Below are 18,435 nucleotides of genomic sequence, written 5' to 3' on the forward strand. Positions count from 1 at the left end.
AATGCCGTGGCAAGACTAACTTGCACAGAAAGGCTTCAATATTGTATAATCACATCTAAGGACGTTCAGTAGGAGACATGGATAAAAACATGAAGACAGCGCACAAAAGCGAAAGTGAAAGCCGCCAGGCCAGCGCGCACGTTGATGAAAGAACTGTCCACATAAACTTCACATGCATTTAACTGATCCGCAGTTTCTAGTGTGGTCTGTGCGGTCCCGTGTTGCTCCGCAATCTTTTTTCATTTTAGTTCTTTGCGGTTTGTGTTGTCCGTGATATGTTGTTTTAATATTGGTTTCACGCATGCTAAGATATGCAATCATTCGTGTGACTGCGTGTACCATACCGAAGGCCCTGTTTCTGTTCAGTTCGGCATGGATACATGTACCATTGCAGCCCTAGTGGAAGGGGAAGATTTTCAGAGCATAACAAAGAATTTTAATAACAGGGAAACAAACATATTGTATCTTGTTTTGTTTTTGTTAGGGCTGTCTTTATAACGTGATAATTTAGTGTAATTATATCAAAATAACTCTTAAAAAATTTACACAATTAATCATGCCTCCTGTCAATTCCATAATAAAAGTAAATATTTTCCTTCCATCGGAGCAATTCAAGCTTGAAGAACAAATAAATTAGTGTTTTTATGAGTCGTGTCAGCAGGGGGCAGTCAGCGCGCCTCAACAAACCTCAAAAGTAGCGCAGCAATAGAATGAGAGCCGGTCACACAGGACATATTCTTGACAGCTGGACGAAGAACAACAGAATGCTGGGAACTTGACACAGCATCCTAAAAACTTGCCATTTATGATGCTCTTCTGCTCACTATAATTGTACAAAGCGGTTATCTGAGTTACCGTAGCCTTTCTGTCAGCTTGAACCAGTCTGGCCATTCTCCGTTGACCTCCCTCATCAACAAGACGTTTTCGTCCACAGAACTGCCACTCACTGGTTGTTTTTTGTTTTTGGCACCATTCGGAGTAAATTCTAGAGACTGTTGTGTGTGAAAATCCCAGGAGATCAGCAGTTACAGAAATACTCAAACCAGCCCATCTGGCTCCAACAATGATGTGTCGGTCAAAATCACTGAGATCACATTTTTCCCCATTCTGATGGTTGATGTGAACATTAACTGAAGCTCCTGACCCATATCTGCATTATTTTATGCATTGCACTGCTGCCACATGATTGGCTGATTAGATAATCGCATGAATAAGTAGGTGTACAAGTGGTCGATGAGTGTATATTTCATTCTGAAAATAATATACATTTTATATTTATAATATTTATTATTTGCACTATAATGTAATATTTACATTGAATTAGCTTTATTTGGGCAAATTTTAATATATGTGATTAATTTGATTAAGTAATTGGCATGTCATGTAAATCATTTGTTTAAACATTGTAATAGATTGATAGCCTAAGTTTTTATTCAATGCTGTTTAGTTATTATTATTATAATTTGTCCTTAACCAGTGAGAGTGGTCGCAAAATCTGAGATTCTACCTTGCAATCCGAACACAAGTGGTGACAGTAGACTATTGTTATGACCAGTTAAAAACTGCAATGCATCCCGCCTGTCCATTTATGATTGGACCATCCAAAATGAGTCTTATTACCAGATGTAAACAGTAGGGCTGTGTAAAATATAAATTTTCTGATTAATCGGGATCTTCATCTGAACCCAATATCGATTCTTAAAATCCCAAGATCAATTTTTACTTTTAATTTAAAGTTTGTTTCGAATTTAGATATATTGATTATTTTATCTGTTAAATAAATAGCAATTGAACTGTATAGTTTGCGTCCAGTTGCTAATTTGTTTTTTAATCGATATTTCCGTAATGAACCAAGTTCGAAGAATTCCTGTATAGTTTACAACATCAGCTGAGAGAGAAATTTTTTCACACATTAGCAAAATGGACATTATAACTGAAATATACACAAATGACTCATGATCGAACCAAAACAAACTGAAATCGTAATGAAATCGAGAGCTTGTGAATCGTAATGGAATCCAATCAGGAAATCTGCATCAATACCTGGCCCTAGAACACGGAGCCTATAAGTAAAAAAACATGCCTAAACTGGGCTGCCATAATGTCAACAGTTTTATTGTATTTTGCCAGAAATTCCAATCGGTTTCTCTCCACAATCCCCAATACACACTAATGTTTCCTGCATAAATACTTGGCACAGCTAAACACATTTTCTGATAGGTCAGTTACATAGAAGAATACATGATACTCCAAGGAACACCATGGTATTTTCATAGCATGACCAAAAAAACCATGGTTATTTTTTGTAAGTGACCACACCAATCCAATACTTTGGTTTTTATTATATGATAACGAAAAATTCATTGATTTAATTTGTCAGACCTTTTGTTATGTATCCATCATTCCGTTGTTTTTTAGGGACTTTTCTCTTTCATTGAAAATCTTTTATGTATTCTTACTCATTACAGCTCACAATGACAGCTCACTTACAGACAGCCACAGTTGGTCTGATACACAGTAGTCATCAGGATTTACTCACTGCTGTCACACCATCATGCTTGGACCCATGATCGCAATCATTACATGGTTTTGGCCACATTAAGCCACCACTGACAAGAGACCATGAAGAGACAGCTTTCAAAATAACAATAAACTGTCCATTGACGAATATGAATACAGTTCACACTGAAATTCTTTTTCTTCCAACAAGTACATAACTCTCATTCTACACAGTAGCCATTGTCAGGTTTGGCAGTTACGTAACACATGACTCAGCGTTACGTAATAAGGGTTAAAAAAAGCTAATTATATTCTGGTACATTTACTGGACCATTTAAAATAGAAGGCGTAATCAGATGGAACCTTTTCACACATACGGGTAATGGGAGATCACAGCAAATGTACTTTTTGCTTACCCATTTGGTCCAACATCAAACGAAAAATGGCACAGTTAAGTTTCCACAACTTTCCAAAGACAGTCAGAAGAGAGAAGATGGTAAATTTACTGTCACTCTTTCAGCAACTGTATTAGAAACCTCATCGCATCTGTGGAAACTCGCTTTTAAACACTAATTCCAGGGTAATATAATACAAAGTATAATGTTTTAAATGTACACTAAATAATGAAAATTTTTCAAATCTAAAAAAGTGTGCTAGATTTACACTGCTAAATAAGGCAGAAACGAGTCATCGCAGTCTGTAAAAAGGGTCCATTACTGATACTGTACATTTTGTAAAAATGGCCACTGGTCAGACATGCTCAAACCATTGATATGTTTCCCACCCAACTCATTGCCCACTATTGAAATGGCCACTACACTTTTCTTTTTGAAGTGAAAAAAATTGCCATTTTACAGGTAACATTGTTTGCTGTCATGCATAAGACATTAATAAGTTATCTACACTGTAAAAATTGCCAGGATTTTACAAGATTTAACAGTAATTTCTTACAATAAAAGAACTTTGCTGTAAAATCAATGCTGGCTATGGCATTGATATTGGTTTTCTCTTGTTTTTATTTGCATAAGTGGCCTTTAAATTAAATATAGAGCACATTCTAAGTAATTTGTCATTTGTACTGGAATACAAGTAACCCACCCAACTCAATTCATCTTTTTAGAATTATTCAATTTTCAACTTTTATTCAGGGTTTGTCTGTCTTTAATCAGAACTGACTCTTTGGCGCTCCCTCTTCTAATGCCTGGAAATGTACAGGTTTGGTGTTGGAAAATTACTAAAGGTAGAATGATATTTGAGATGTATGTGTACATAAGAGAGGCAGAAACATAATAGTGTGTGTGTGTGTGTGTGTGTGTGTGTGTGTGTACAAATGTCAGGAGGTAAAGGTAAACAGTACACAAGAAACTACAGTGGAAAAGTCACCATATCGGAGTTCAGTAACCTGCTAACATCAACAAGCCAAACATTCACTGAATGTCATACATTTCCATGTCAAGCCGCATTGGGTTTTGTATGACATTTGGCCAGCTATACAAAACAATTCATGATTAGAAATAGAATAATCATAATGGCAGTAAATTTTATATGTATTGACACTCTTTGCCTTTTGGGTGTGCATGTGTGCAGAAATATTATTAGATAACGGATATTTCCGGTCCTGGATGCTGATTCAAGGTTACCACACCTTTTGACCAATGAATTTCCATGACTTTTCCAATCATTTTTAGAGAGGTTGCACTCATTTCTAGCCAATTAAATGTTTTACAGTTAAGAATAACTAAAAATTGACAGTCACTTCAGAAACTTTGTCCTTTTGTCTATGACTTTGCAAAATATAACTAATTTATATGACATCTCCAGGACAAGTTTTCCATGACCATGAACCCTTCTGATTGGTCAATAGACCTTATTCACGCTAGCGCCATCTTTGATTTTGAATGGGAATGACAACGAGGCTGTGAGGGATAGACTTACAGTCACTTCAATGGCACGAATGGTATAAAAAAGCTCTTAGATCACATCTGATTTCCCACAATTCATGTTGTCTGGATTTCGTTGTATACTGAACGTTCTTGGACAGATATTTTATTAAATGTTTAGTCCGCGGAACGATCCAAAAACACTTTAAACTGCAGTACAGCCCATTGAAGGGACTGTAAGTTCATTTCATTCCCATTAAAATGAAGTCATTGTCATTCCAATTAAAAATTAAAGATAACACTAGCGTGAATAAGGTCTAAATACAGTTCTAGTTTAGCTTAAATTCCCAATATGAAACCATATCACTGTGCAGAACACATAGAAGCCAACTATTAACATTAGCTGTCATGTCAGGGACTATCTCTTCTAATGGATGATATTTAGTGAAGGTTTTGATGGAAATCTGCATCCTTAATATTTATAAAAATATTATGGTAACACTTTATAATAACTACATGGTATAAAGTATTTGTAAACCATTAGTTTGTACTTTGTAGTTTATTGATTATTTATAAATTACTGTTCCTACATTATTAATGCAATAGTAGGCTTCATACAAATAGTATGTTTTTTGTTCACTGTAGCAAATGATTTATTATTGTTTAATAAGTTCATATATTAGCAGTTTGATAATGGCCTTTTATGCTTAGTTAACAGCTTGTTAATCATTCCTAACTGATTTTTAGTATTTTAGTTGATGCAAACCAGTGGTAAAAGTGTTTGAGAACATTTAGAAAGCGTAAGTTCACAGTTAATAAAGAAAGTATATATGCATGTATCTATGTAATGAATTGGATGTATGTTTATGATCTTGATAATGGAAGAAGGTGGGGCCAAATTTTGGAGGGTTTAAAGGCAGAAATGTGAACCGTATAATTTTCTAAAAGCAATTACATTACTTCTGTTAAAACTCATGTATTATATGAGCTGTCAAGCTGTTTAAATCATGATTTTTACAGTCATTTTAGGGTTTATGGTACAAACTTGTAAAATTGGATATAACTTTACACAGAAAACTTTAGTAAGTGATTTTATCACTCTAAAATCATGTTAACACACACATTGTTTATGTCTTGTGGCTATACATTTAAAAAATTGAGTATTTTAACGTTTACGGATCGGCCCCATTCCCATCCATTCTAAGTGCCTCACTGTAACACGGATTTTTGCTTTTTTTAAAGAAAAGGAGGGGCAAGTAGAAATGAATGTTTGTGGTGATCAATATTATGATGCTGTCGATTAAGATTAACTTGTATTAATAGCATTCATATATGTCCAATTGATTACATTTATAAATGTACAAATAATTTCTTTATTATTTACATAATAATACCTACTTAATGTTCTCTTAAAAACTTCTTTACCACTGGTTTGCGTCAAACGCTATACACCAGTTAGATATGGTTAAAAAGTTGTTTAATAAGGATAAAAAACAAAACAAAATCAAACTCCTTGTATATGAATTTATTAAACAATAATATATCATTTGCAACAGAAAATATAAATGAATAACATACTATTTGTATATAATTTATTAACAGGATTACATATAAAATATAAAATACAAAATATAAGTAACTGTATTCTACTACAGTTACAATTTAAATCATTGGTAATTAGAATACAGTTACATTCAAAAAGTATTTTGATTACTGAAGAGATTACTTTGCATTTTATTGTCATTTGATTCATTTAATATTTAGTCCTTTCAGATGGAAAACATTTATACATATAAATGATGTGATCCAAAGTGCATTTGAACAGCGGTGAAACACTTTCTTATGATGTGTTACATTCATACGAGCAGACAGAGAAGTAATTTTGAAGTAAGTTTGGAGCAGAAGAAATAGAAATAAACCTTGTGTAAATTGTCAGCTTTACGCTAAGCTAAAATGCTATTTCTAGCCATTTTACATGCACGTTATCAGGCATGATCATATTTTTTTATCAAGAAAATTCACGTTAGTGAATAATTTCTTTTTTTTTTCTAGTAAAACCTTTGATATTAGAGCAAAAATCTTTTTCTTGATAATAATTTTTTATTGTTTTCCTGTAAAAATACCTAAAAATCCTTAAAACAAAATCAATTAGATTTATCTTGTTTTAGAAACAACACTGCAGAAGATATTTAGGTTTTTCAGAGAATGTATTTTTAACATGTGTATTTTGTCTTACTGTACTGGCAGAGTTTTTATAGTCAAAACAAGAGAAAAAATCTACCAGTGCTGAAGAAGTAATCCAAAGTATTTATAATACGTTACTGACCTTGAGTAATCTAACGGAATACGTTACAAATTACATTTTACAGCATGTATTCTGTAATCTGTAGTGGAATACATTTAAAAAGTAACACTCCCAACCCTGTTTATTAATGAATGAAGTAATGAATTATTCATGTTAATTGAACTAATTAACTATAAACTAATGCTTTATAAATACTTTATACTGTGTAGTTATTATAAAGTGTTTCCATTGTGATAAAAATAATGTATTAAAATAAAATATAAAAAAGGACATTTATAATATTCTTAAAATTATGTAGTTACTGATTTATAAAAACACTCAACACCATGACATATTGTCAATATACTCCATTGTGTGTTGTGCCTAACAATTGTATTCTTTATTGTATTGTAAGTACTGTACCTTGTTGTATAAGTACTGTATAGAATGTGGTAGACAAGGATTTAGAGATCCACTCAGAGTGTTGATATAACGTTTGTATGCAATGTAATATTTTTGGTCTGGCAGTTTACAAGCCTGTCGCAAAAGTTGAAACAAGAAAAAGATGCCAGCATCTGATTACAAGCATCTTACACCAAAACCCTTGACTGAATACAGAAAAATATTAACATAGAGCCTGTTTACACCTGGTATTACGATGTGTTTTGGGTGATTTTAATTTTTGGATGAACTGTCCCTTTAAGTATAGCTGACTCTGCATATGAAACTGGGAATTATAAATAAATTACATGCATCATCCTTAAATTTCAAATGGTATCGACTAAACAAGAGACATTTCTTTCTTTGCCTCTTTGTCCTCTCTCCACAGACGTCTCTTTTTCCTACTGTATCTATGTAACCCTGCCCGTCTGATGCACACCAATAGTCCAGACCGGGTTTATTATTGGGAGTGCTGGGGTGGCTTTTCAAAGTAGATGGGGTGGAGTAAATTACTATGACAAGGACAGAAAGGGCCCCAACACGCCGTAAAGCAATTACTGCATGCAGCTGATGCTTTTAGAGGGCAATCAGGCCTTCAGACAGGACATTGGTGGCACAGTCTATTACTGGCAGGGCTGTTATCATACCAGCAGCCATTCAAAGAGGATTATCACTCATTAGAAAATATCTTCACTATTAAGCATGGAGAAGGTCACCGCTACTCTGTGGATAATCCATCTGAATGACTGTAATGAAGTGAGAAGGCAGTGCAATAAAGTTATGTTACCGCAACAAGCTTGTCTGACATTCTGAGGGGGAGACCTTTATGTGAGAGAAGTGAATAATTTATATTCAGTTAATCTGCCTGAAAACAGCCTCCAATGGATCAATAAAGAAAGCCATCCATTAATAAAGAGAGCAAAACAACAACCCTTGCCTGTCCAATAGTGCAGTGAGGACTTTCTGATGAAGAACCCTTTTGAGAAATACCACCAGGACTGAAATTAAACCATCAAACCCTAAAATCAGCTGAGTATGCGGGAGTTTCACATCAAGGCACTTTCAAAGAGCAAGATTTTGATGAAATGCGGCAGTACAGCACTACCCTTCTCCATGGATGAGCCTAAAGTTTTGTACACATAACACCCTGATCCTTTTTCTTAGTTCTAAAACATGACCCACATTATAAAGAGAACAGCTCGGGCCATTTGTAGCACATTGTGGCAGAAGTAGAAAGATAGAGGCTCAAGCTCGTAGCTAAAAACAGCCATCAGTGCATGGGGAACTATCTCAGACTGACCGTCTGATGTACATTGCACACAAAATCGGGAAGAACTTTCTCAATCTGGCAAGCTCTAACCCAATTGGCTGGCTTCACACAACTCCACATGTTTGCAAGGAAACAAAGACATGTTATAAAAGTACCAGGTTGATACAATAAAAGCCTTTGAGGAAGAACTAATCACTGGATTTGCCAAAGAGGTTGGCTAAATCTTTAAATGATTATCAGAATTTTAATGAAGGCGCTTTGTAGCAAGATAACTTGATATCCACAAGTAGAATGTGATATTCTGCTTTATTTTATTAATTTTATAATAGAAACTACAACTAGACTACTTCATGCTCTGGCTTTTAGCTTTCATAAATCCATAACAAACACATGGGATGCAATCATTTCACGCAAGTTTCATCAGTTTCGTCTTGTCAATAGTTTTTATGCGGCCCTCAGATTGATTTGGATTAAATCTCTGCACAGTTTGTTTCACGAGAAAAATTGAGTGGTGAGTACAAACGCACTCTGCATTATTGTCCACATATTAAAGGTGTACTCAGTAAGTTTTTAACTGCCTCTTACTCATACCATATGGTCCCAGTAGTACTTGGGGTTTTGGAATCTATACTGACACCCATCATCCTAGATACTGGAAGATTGCTTACTAAGTTCTGCCGCTTTACACCGAATATGTTTGTTTATTTTCTGTATTGTTACTTTCAGTCTGTGTTTTTCTCCGTCTCATACTACACACACATCCATATTATGGACATTCTTGGATTTAATCCAAATGAATTATGTGTTGTTGAACGCTGGACTGTGACCGGACACCCACGACTCGATCACGAGCACTCTGCCAGCTGTAGACAAACTTCTGCTCACGTCTGCCGTTTGATATCGCGCCGTTTATCCATTATCGGTGCCGTGAGAGTTGCAGAACGTAGTGGTTTGTTTCATGACTCCCACTTGTTTGGACATTTTATCTTTTCACTTGCACTCATTCTGTTTGGACTGTCTGTTGGATCACACTCCTGCTGATACCATCACTCTGGACTATACTGTTGACTCAGGCTCCAGTATTGTCTGTAGTAAGTATATTGTGTTTGTTGTTATATTGTTTGGTTTGCTTGTTTTGTTTACATGTATTTTAAGTTTGAGCATTGGCTGAAAGCACTATATAAAGTAAATATGTTATTATTATTGTCATTATTAGTGGTAGTAACTCAGTCAACTGCATAGCACAAGTTATCATGTGTTGTCAACATGGCAGCGCCTATGATGGGGCGACCTGCTCCATGTAAAATTAAACAGTTTTTATTGGGTTACTGACATGACTGGAGTCGTCATCTAATTTCAGAGTACATAATTTTCAGCAAGTTTCAAAAAATTTATTTCATGTCTTTATGTGTAGTAAACCAACAGCAGAACAAAAGCTATAGCTATCCGTGCCCAATACTGAAAGGGCTTATATTTCCAAGTAACTTCGGTGCATAAGCTCAAAAAATCATACTAAGGCCCAAAAGAGAGGGGAAGCTCGCACATAATGTGTAGAAAAAGTCTTACAATTTTTTAGTTTATTAAGAGGCCAAAAAGTGCAAAAAGTGCTCAGAGCAAAGACAAAACGTTTTCGATTTACATCGTCATCAATGTCCCATTAACAATAGCACTTTTGTACTTTTTGGCCTCTCAATAAACTAAAACATTTTACAACTTTTTCTACACATTGTGTGTGAGCTTCCCCTCTCTTTTGGACCTTAGTATGTTTTTATGTGTAAAATGTTTTTAATTAGCAAAAACTTACTGAGTGCACCTTTAAAGCTGATGTGTGTAATTCCTGCGCCACTAGTGCCACCGAACGAAATCACAAAACAATGTTTGCAAACAACCTTCCGAATATGCCCCGGTCTGCTGTTGATCAATGTGGCAGGGGGGGGCATGGTCAAGCATCCATCCAGAGAGAGAGAAAGCGGTAAGGGCGCTTGCACCTGAGCTAGATTATGTTTAACACCTGTTTCTAATTCCAGTGAGCATGGGGAGAGTGGCATATAAGCAGCTACGCCACCAGCAGAAGAGAGAGAGAGAGTCTGGCACAAGGAAGGCCACGGTGCTCCTGAAGCTGTTACATTTATTCTGTTATGTTTGGGATCAATGCCCTGTGATGGAGCTGGGAGCGGTGGTCTGGATCCCCGATACTCCGCAGGCTGCCCCCGAACGGGCCGGAGTGTACCGGATACCGGTAAGAGTCAAGGGGATACTCATCAAGCCTTGGTGGACACAGGTTGTAATCAAACCAGTATCCACAAATGCTTGGTTCAACACGGGGCATTGGGCACAACTAAAACAGTGAGGGTGAAGTGTGTGCATGGGGATATTCACAACTACCCTGTGGTGACAATTGTGATTAAATTCTGGGGAATAACCCATAGATTGGAGGCCGTGGTTAGTTCCCACCTCACCCATCCGCTGATTTTGGGGACTAATTGGCCTGAATTTAGAAATGTTTTAAAGGGAATATGTGCGGATGGGTCCTGCCCGAAAGTGATGAGATGTGAAATGTGCGATGCTCTGGCAGGGGAGGCGGAGCCAGGGCCGTCTTTGGCTGCTCCACGACACTGAACCGTCTAATAGCCCGTTTGTGGCGATGTCCACAGGTGGTGTGCAGCATACCGTGAATGTCAGCTGGTGAATCCTCCTGCCACCCCAAAAGCGCCATTGCGCCCTCTTCTGCTGATTGAGGTCCCCTTCGAGAGAATTGGAATGGACCTTGTCGGGCCATTAGAGCGGTCAGCACGCGGACATCATTTTGTATTAATAATAATTGTGCGAGTCCACCGAGCAAGGACACCGACAAGGCGCCACTCACCATAGCACTTAAGTATCTTGTTATTGTATCTCTTTTCCTTCTATATACTAACATGTCTACTTCACGAATAACACATGCCTTCAAGCACATCCCTGTTATCTGTTACAGACCATTTACACGATATCGATGCAAGACCAAATGCAACCCACAGAACCTACGGCCACTTTGCACTTCAGCACCTGCTCCGTTCTCTTTTTCAGTGGGACTCTGGAACTGCCAGTCAGCTGTGAACAAAGCTGACTTCATTCCAGCCTTTGCCACGCAGTCCACCCTCAGCATCCTGGCACTGACAGAAACATGGATACGTCCAGAGGATACAGCAACACCTGCTGCTCTCTCCAACAACTTCTCCTTCTCTCACACCCCTCGACGTACCAGTAGGGGTGGGGGAACAGGTTTGCTCATTCATAACAACTGGACTTTTTCACCACACTCTTCACTATGTAACAATACTAGTTTTGAATTCCATGCTATTATTACAATGCAACCCACAGAAATCCATGTTGTTGTCATCTATCGCCCTCCAGGTCAGCTGACAAACTATCTTGAGGAGTTGGATGTCCTGCTGTCCTCCTTGCCAGAGGATGGTAGGCCACTTGTGGTTTTTGGTGATTTCAACATACACCAAGTCAAGCCCCAGGCCACTGAATTATATACCCTCCTGGCCTCATTTGACTTGGAAAAACTACACACCACAGCAACTCACAGATCGGACCTAATCTTCACACGTAACTGTACCACTCAAATATTCTTGTTACTCCTTTACATGTCTCTGATCACTACTTTTTTCAATTAAACATGACACTCCCAGCTACATTAAAACTGACTCCACCATTGGTTTCCTTTCGCCGTAACCTCCGTTCCCTCTCACCCTCTCGCCTTTCCACTGCTGTCTCTACATCTCTTCCTACACAAAATATATTTACCACGCTTAATGTAAACACTGCCACAGACACACTAAGCTCTACTTTAACAACCTGTCTAGACAACATCTGTCCAATCTCCACTAGGCCAGCACGTGCTACACCACCCAGCCCCTGGCTGTCTGACGTCCTTCGTGAACATTGGACTGACCACAGGGCAGCTGAGAGGAGATGGCGGAAATCTAAAGATCCAACAGATCTAGGTAAATATCAGTCCCTGCTTGCAACTTTTTCAGATAATGTCAAATCTACAAAAACATATTACCAGAACAAGATCAACAGCACCACAGACACTCGCAGCTTGTTTAGAACATTCAACACACTTCTCTGCCCTCCCCCTCCACCGCCTGACACATCACTGACAGCAGATGTCTTTGCCACATTTTTTACTAATAAGGTTGCAGCCATCAGCAATACATTCTCAGCACCACACCTTGTCAAACACCTGTCTCCTGTATGCAACTCTTCTGTCTCCATGTTCTCTCCTCTGACTGACACTGAGGTCTCTAAACTCTAAACTCTCCAACCACCCCACCACCTGTTCCCTTGACCCCATTCCTTCCCACCTTCTCCAGGCCATTTCTCCATCCATCCTACCTGCACTCACATACATAATTAACACATCTCTACTTACAGGCACTTTTCCCACTACATTTAAGCAGGCTCGAGTAACCCCGCTGCTGAAGAAACCTGCACTTAATCCCACACAAATAGAACACTACAGACCAGTCTCTCTCATACCATTCATGGCAAAAACACTTGAAAGGGCAGTTTTCAATCAAATCTCTGCCTATCTCTCACAGAACAAGCTGCTGGATGACAATCAGTCAGGCTTTAAAAGTGGACACTCCACAGAGACCGCCCTGCTGTCTGTCACCGAGTTGCTGAGACGAGCGAAAGCTGAATCCAGATCATCAGTCCTGATTCTGCTGGACCTTTCTGCAGCCTTTGACACAGTCAACCATCAGATATTACTCTCTACCCTTTCCTCGCTGGGCATCACAGGAACTGTGCTTGACTGGTTTAATTCCTATCTCTCAGGTAGGTCCTTCAAGGTAGCCTGGAGAGGTGAGGTATCCAAGCCACATCAGCTACTTACTGGGGTACCTCAGGGATCAGTGCTTGGGCCACTTCTCTTCTCTATATACACAACATCACTGGGACCCATCATTCAAGCACATGGTTTCTCCTACCACTGTTACGCTGATGACACGCAACTCTACTTGTCTTTCCAGCCCAACGACACCACAGTGACTGCTCGAATTTCTGCCTGCCTGGTGGACATCTCGGCCTGGATGAAGGAGCACCACCTGCAACTCAACCCAGCCAAGACTGAACTCCTTGTCTTTCCAGCCAACCCTGATGTTGAACACAACATCACCGTGCAGCTGGGTGCAACTACAGTAACGCCTTCCAAATCGGTCAGAAATCTAGGGGTAACCATCGACAACAGACTAAATTTCACAGACCACATCTCAAAGACTGCAAGATCATGTAGATTTACACTCTACAATATCAGGAAGATAAGACCCTTCCTCTCTGAACATGCCACACAACTGCTTGTCCAGTCACTTGTCATAACTAGACTGGACTACTGTAATGCTCTCATTGCAGGCCTCCCTGCATGTGCAACTAGACCCCTCCAAATGATCCAGAATGCAGCAGCATGTCTGGTCTTTAATGAACCAAAGAGAGCACGTTACACCACTCCTTGTCTCTCTCCACTGGCTTCCGGTTGATGCACGTATCAAATTCAAGGCTCTGATGCTGGCATACAGAACAGTTACTGGGTCTGCTCCAGCATACCTAAAATCATTTATGCAGAGCTACGCGCCCACTAGAAGTCTGCGGTCGGCTAAGGAACGTCGCCTTGTTGTACCAACACAAAGAGGCACCAAAACACTTTCCCGGACTTTCAGCTTCATCATACCACATTGGTGGAACGACCTTCCCAACTCCATCCGTGAAGCTGACTCACTCTCTGTCTTCAAAAAACGACTAAAAACACATCTTTTCCATGAGCACTTAACCAGTCATAAAAAAAAACAAAAAAACATTTCTGTTGCACTTTATTCTATTTTGAACACTACTATGATGCTAGTGATACTTTGTAATACAGCACTTTTTATACCACTGTCTCCTAAGATGATTCGCGTATGTTTTCCTCTCTTGTAAGTCACTTTGGATAAAAGCGTCTGCCAAATGAATAAATGTAAATGTAATGTAAATGTATTAGTCCTAGTGGACTATGCAACGTGATATCTGGAAGCAGTGCCTCTACGCAGCATCTCAGCACATAATGTTGCGAAGGCACTCTTCAAAATAATCTCCCAGGTGGGGATTCCGAAAGAAATCCTCACCGATCAGGGCACAACCTTTATGTCATGAACACTACACGAGCTTTACGAATGATTGGGCATTAAGTCAATTCACACCAGCATTTAACATCCACAAACAGATGGCCTGGTGGAGCGGTTTAATAAAACCCTTAAAAATATGATTCGTAAGTTCGTGCACGAGGATCCTAGAAACTTGGACAAATGGCTCGATCCCCTGTTATTCGCAGTACGAGAGGTCCCGCAAGCCTCCACCGGATTTTCCCCATTCGAGCTGCTATATATGCTTGATGTCATATGCAAAGCTTGGGAGGAGGGACCTTCGAACAGTAAGAATGAAATTCAGTACGTTCCTGATCTTAGAGCAAAAATCCACACCTTGGGGCAACTAACACAGGAGAATTTGCTCCAAGCTCAAGAACAACAGCGCCGGCTGTATGACAGGGGAACTCGGCTGTGGGAATTTGCACCGGGAGATACGGTACTCGTATTACTCCCCACATCGAGCTCCAAATTACTCGCCAAGTGGCAAGGACCCTTTGAGGTCACATGACGAGTGGGGGATCTCGATTATGAGGTAAAGCGAACCGATAGAGGGGGCACATGTCAAATTTATCACCTTAACCTCCTGAAATTATGGAGGGAGGCAGTCCATGTGACGCTGGCTACGGTAGTTCAAGAGAGGGCGGAGCTCGGCCCGGAGGTGAATATGAAACACAATCATTTCACCCCGGTCACTTGCGGAGACCACCTCTCACCGTACCAACACGCAGAGGTTGCCAAACTACAACAAGAATTCGCAGATGTACTTTCCCCTCTACCAGGTCGCACGAACCTCATCCAACACCACATCGAGACTGAGCCGGGGGTGGTGGTACATAGCCGTCCCTACTGATTGCCCAAGCACAAAAAGAAAATTGTCCAGGATGAATTGGATGCAATGCTCGATATGGGGGTAACAGAGGAATCCAACAGTGATTGGTCCAGCCCGGTTGTTCTTGTTCCTAAGAGTGACTGGTCTGTATGGTTCTGTGTGGATTATAGAAAAGTCAACGCGGTGTCTAAATTTGACGTGTACCCAATGCCTCGTGTTGATGAGTTGCTCGATCGGTTGGGCACTGCTCGATTTTATTCAACACTGGATTTGACAAAGGGTTATTGGCAGATCCCCTTGACACCAATTTCCCGTGAAAAAACAGCCTTCTCCACACCGTTCAGATTACACCAATTTGTGATGCTTCTGTTCGGTTTGTTTGGAGCCCCGGCTACATTTCAGCATCTAATGGACCGAATCCTCAAACCGCATTCGGCTTACGCCGCTGCATACTTAGTTGACATCATAATTTACAGTAATGATTGGCAGCGGCACATGCAGCATCTGAGGGCAGTTCTGAGATCGCTGCGACAGGCTGGACTCACAGCAAACCCCAAGAAGTGCGCGATTGGGTGGGTGGATGTATGGTATCTGGGGTTCCACTTGGGCCACGGGCAGGTGCGTCCCCAAATTGACAAGACTGCGGCGATTGCGGCCTGCCCAAGGGCTGGTTGGCTATTATAGGAGATTCATGCCTAATTATTTGGACGTCACCAGCCCGCTGACAGATCTCACTAAAAAGGGAGCTCCAGGCCCGGTCTAGTTGACAGAGCAGTGTCAACAGGCGTTTATGCAAGTCAAAGCCGTGCTTTGCGGGGGGCCACTTTTACATTCACCCAATTTCTCTCTCCCTTTTGTCTTGCAGAAGGACGCTTCAGACAGAGGGCTGGGGGCTGTTTTCTCGTAGGTGGTGGAGGGGGAGGAGCGCCTGGTGCTGTACATTAGCCGTAAGCTCTCGCCGAGGGAGACTAAGTACAGCACCGTGGAAAAGGAGTGTCTCGCCATCAAGTGGGCGGTCCTCACTCTCTGGTACTACCTGTTGGGGCGGGCCCTCACCCTCTGCTTGGATCACGCCCCACTCCAGTGGCTCCACCGCATGAAAGATACCAACGCGTGGATCACCCGTTGTTATCTGGCTCTTCAGCCGTTTAAGTTCAAGGTGGTCCACAGACCAGGAGCGCAGATGGCTGTCGCCGACTTCCTCTCCAGAAATGGGGGGGGAGTGGTAGACAGGCCAGATGCCTCCCCGGCCTGAGTCGGGCGGTGGGGATATGTGGCAGCGGGGGCGTGGTCAAGCGTCCGTCCGGAGAGAAAGAAAGCGTTAAGGGTGCTTGCACCTGAGCTAGATTATGTTTAACACCTGTTTCTAATTCCAGTGAGCATGGGGAGAGTGGCATATAAGCAGCCATGACACCAGCAGAAGAGAGAGAGAGAGTCTGGCACAAGGAAGGCCATGGTGCTCCTGAAGCTGTTCCATTTATTCTGTTAAGTTTGTGAAGCTGATGTGCTTAAGTTACTACGTGCCTGTGAAGCTGATGTGTTGAAGTTGCTACGTGCCTGTGAAGCTGATGAGCTTGTGAAGTTGTAAAGCACTGAGGTGGCTGATTAAAAATCTTACCTGAGCCTGGAAATCCCACTTCCCTGTGTTCTCCGTTCACTCTAACTCCCTTACAATCAATATTCCAGCCCTCAAATCACAGCATTGATTAAATCAAAACGATAACTCATTAATGTGAATATATGCTTTCCGTGGTAAGTTTCTGTGTTACACAGCTCTTAATACAGCTGTATATCCTCAGTACTGCATTCAAGTGTCATATTACAGTGTGTACTCACTCAGAGCATAGAGAGAGAGCGTGATCCCTGCCAAGCAAAACCCCTCAAAGAAGCGTAGGGTGCTGAACATCGGGACGTTGACGGAGAAGGCCACTGTCATGCCGAATACTAACATGAAGAAGACTGAGACGATCAGGACTGGGTGACGGCCAAACCTGGATGTTTGAAAAAACAAACAGCAAAAAACATTTAATAAAAGAGCTTTTACCACAAATATAATTTAAGGCCAATTTACAATATGTTCTATACATTGAGCTGCATTATACTAATAAAAACGTTACTCTTAAATGCATAAATAACTCTACAAACATTTGTTTTGATTCAACATTATGAGAAATTAAGAAATTTTGAGACATACCAATCAGCCAGAACTCCCAACACCAAGTACCCAAAGATGGAGCCCACCAGCAGGGAGAATTTGGCGATATGAACAATCCAGGCTGAGTCACATACAAGGTTCCACTGCAGAGACAGAAAGAGATTTTCCTATTATTGAAGCATGAATTAACTTATTTTAACCTTTTCTGCCAATAGTTGAACAAACAAGATCATATAACCCTCAAATGTATATCTCAAGTCTTTAGTGACCTGGGATCTCATTCCACCCCTTTACCTCATCCTTTTGTTTTTTTTTTTTTTTTTTTTTTTTTTTAGAGTTATGCCTCATCCCTTTAGTATTCCTCAACCTTTCTCTTAAGAAAAAAATTGCAAAAATATATTTTTCTTTATTTCTTGATTATTTAGTGTAGGCTCGTTAGCAGTGTTGGGAGGGTTACTTTTGAAATGTATTCCACTACAGTTTACAGAATACATGCTGTAAAATGTAATTTGTAACATATTTTGTTAGATTACTCAAGGTCAGTAACATATTCTAAATACTTTGGATTACTTCTTCAGCACTGGTAGATTTTTTCTCTTGTTTTGACTATAAAAACTCTGCCAGTACAGTAAGACAAAATACACATGTTAATAATACATTCTCTGAAAAACCTAAATATCTTATGCAGTGTTGTTTCTAAAACAAGATAAATCAAATTGATCTTGTTTTAAGGATTTTTAGATATTTTTACAGGAAAACAATAAAAAATGATTATCAAGAATATGATTTTTGACCTAATATCAAAGGTCTTACTAGAAAAAAAGAAATTATGATCCAACGTGAATTTTCTTGATAAAAAAATATGATTGTTCCTGGTAACATGTGCATGTAAAATGGCAATAAATAG

General features: G+C 39.8%; 1 protein-coding gene across 2 annotated transcripts in view; it reads right to left on the reverse strand.

Annotated features, from left to right (window-relative positions):
- Positions 1–18,435, reverse strand: part of LOC127441295 (solute carrier family 22 member 23-like) — an 84,583-nt gene that overhangs the window by 38,066 nt on the left and 28,082 nt on the right. For both annotated transcript variants that reach the window (XM_051698521.1, XM_051698519.1), the window contains exons 2-3: positions 17,568–17,671; positions 17,210–17,364 (exon numbers count right to left, since the gene is read on the reverse strand). In XM_051698521.1, coding sequence (XP_051554481.1) covers positions 17,210–17,364; positions 17,568–17,671 — 259 coding nt within the window. The remainder of the gene's footprint in view (positions 1–17,209; positions 17,365–17,567; positions 17,672–18,435) is intronic.

The sequence above is a fragment of the Myxocyprinus asiaticus genome, chromosome 5 (assembly GCF_019703515.2).
Source record: "Myxocyprinus asiaticus isolate MX2 ecotype Aquarium Trade chromosome 5, UBuf_Myxa_2, whole genome shotgun sequence".
NCBI classification, from domain to species: domain Eukaryota; kingdom Metazoa; phylum Chordata; class Actinopteri; order Cypriniformes; family Catostomidae; genus Myxocyprinus; species Myxocyprinus asiaticus.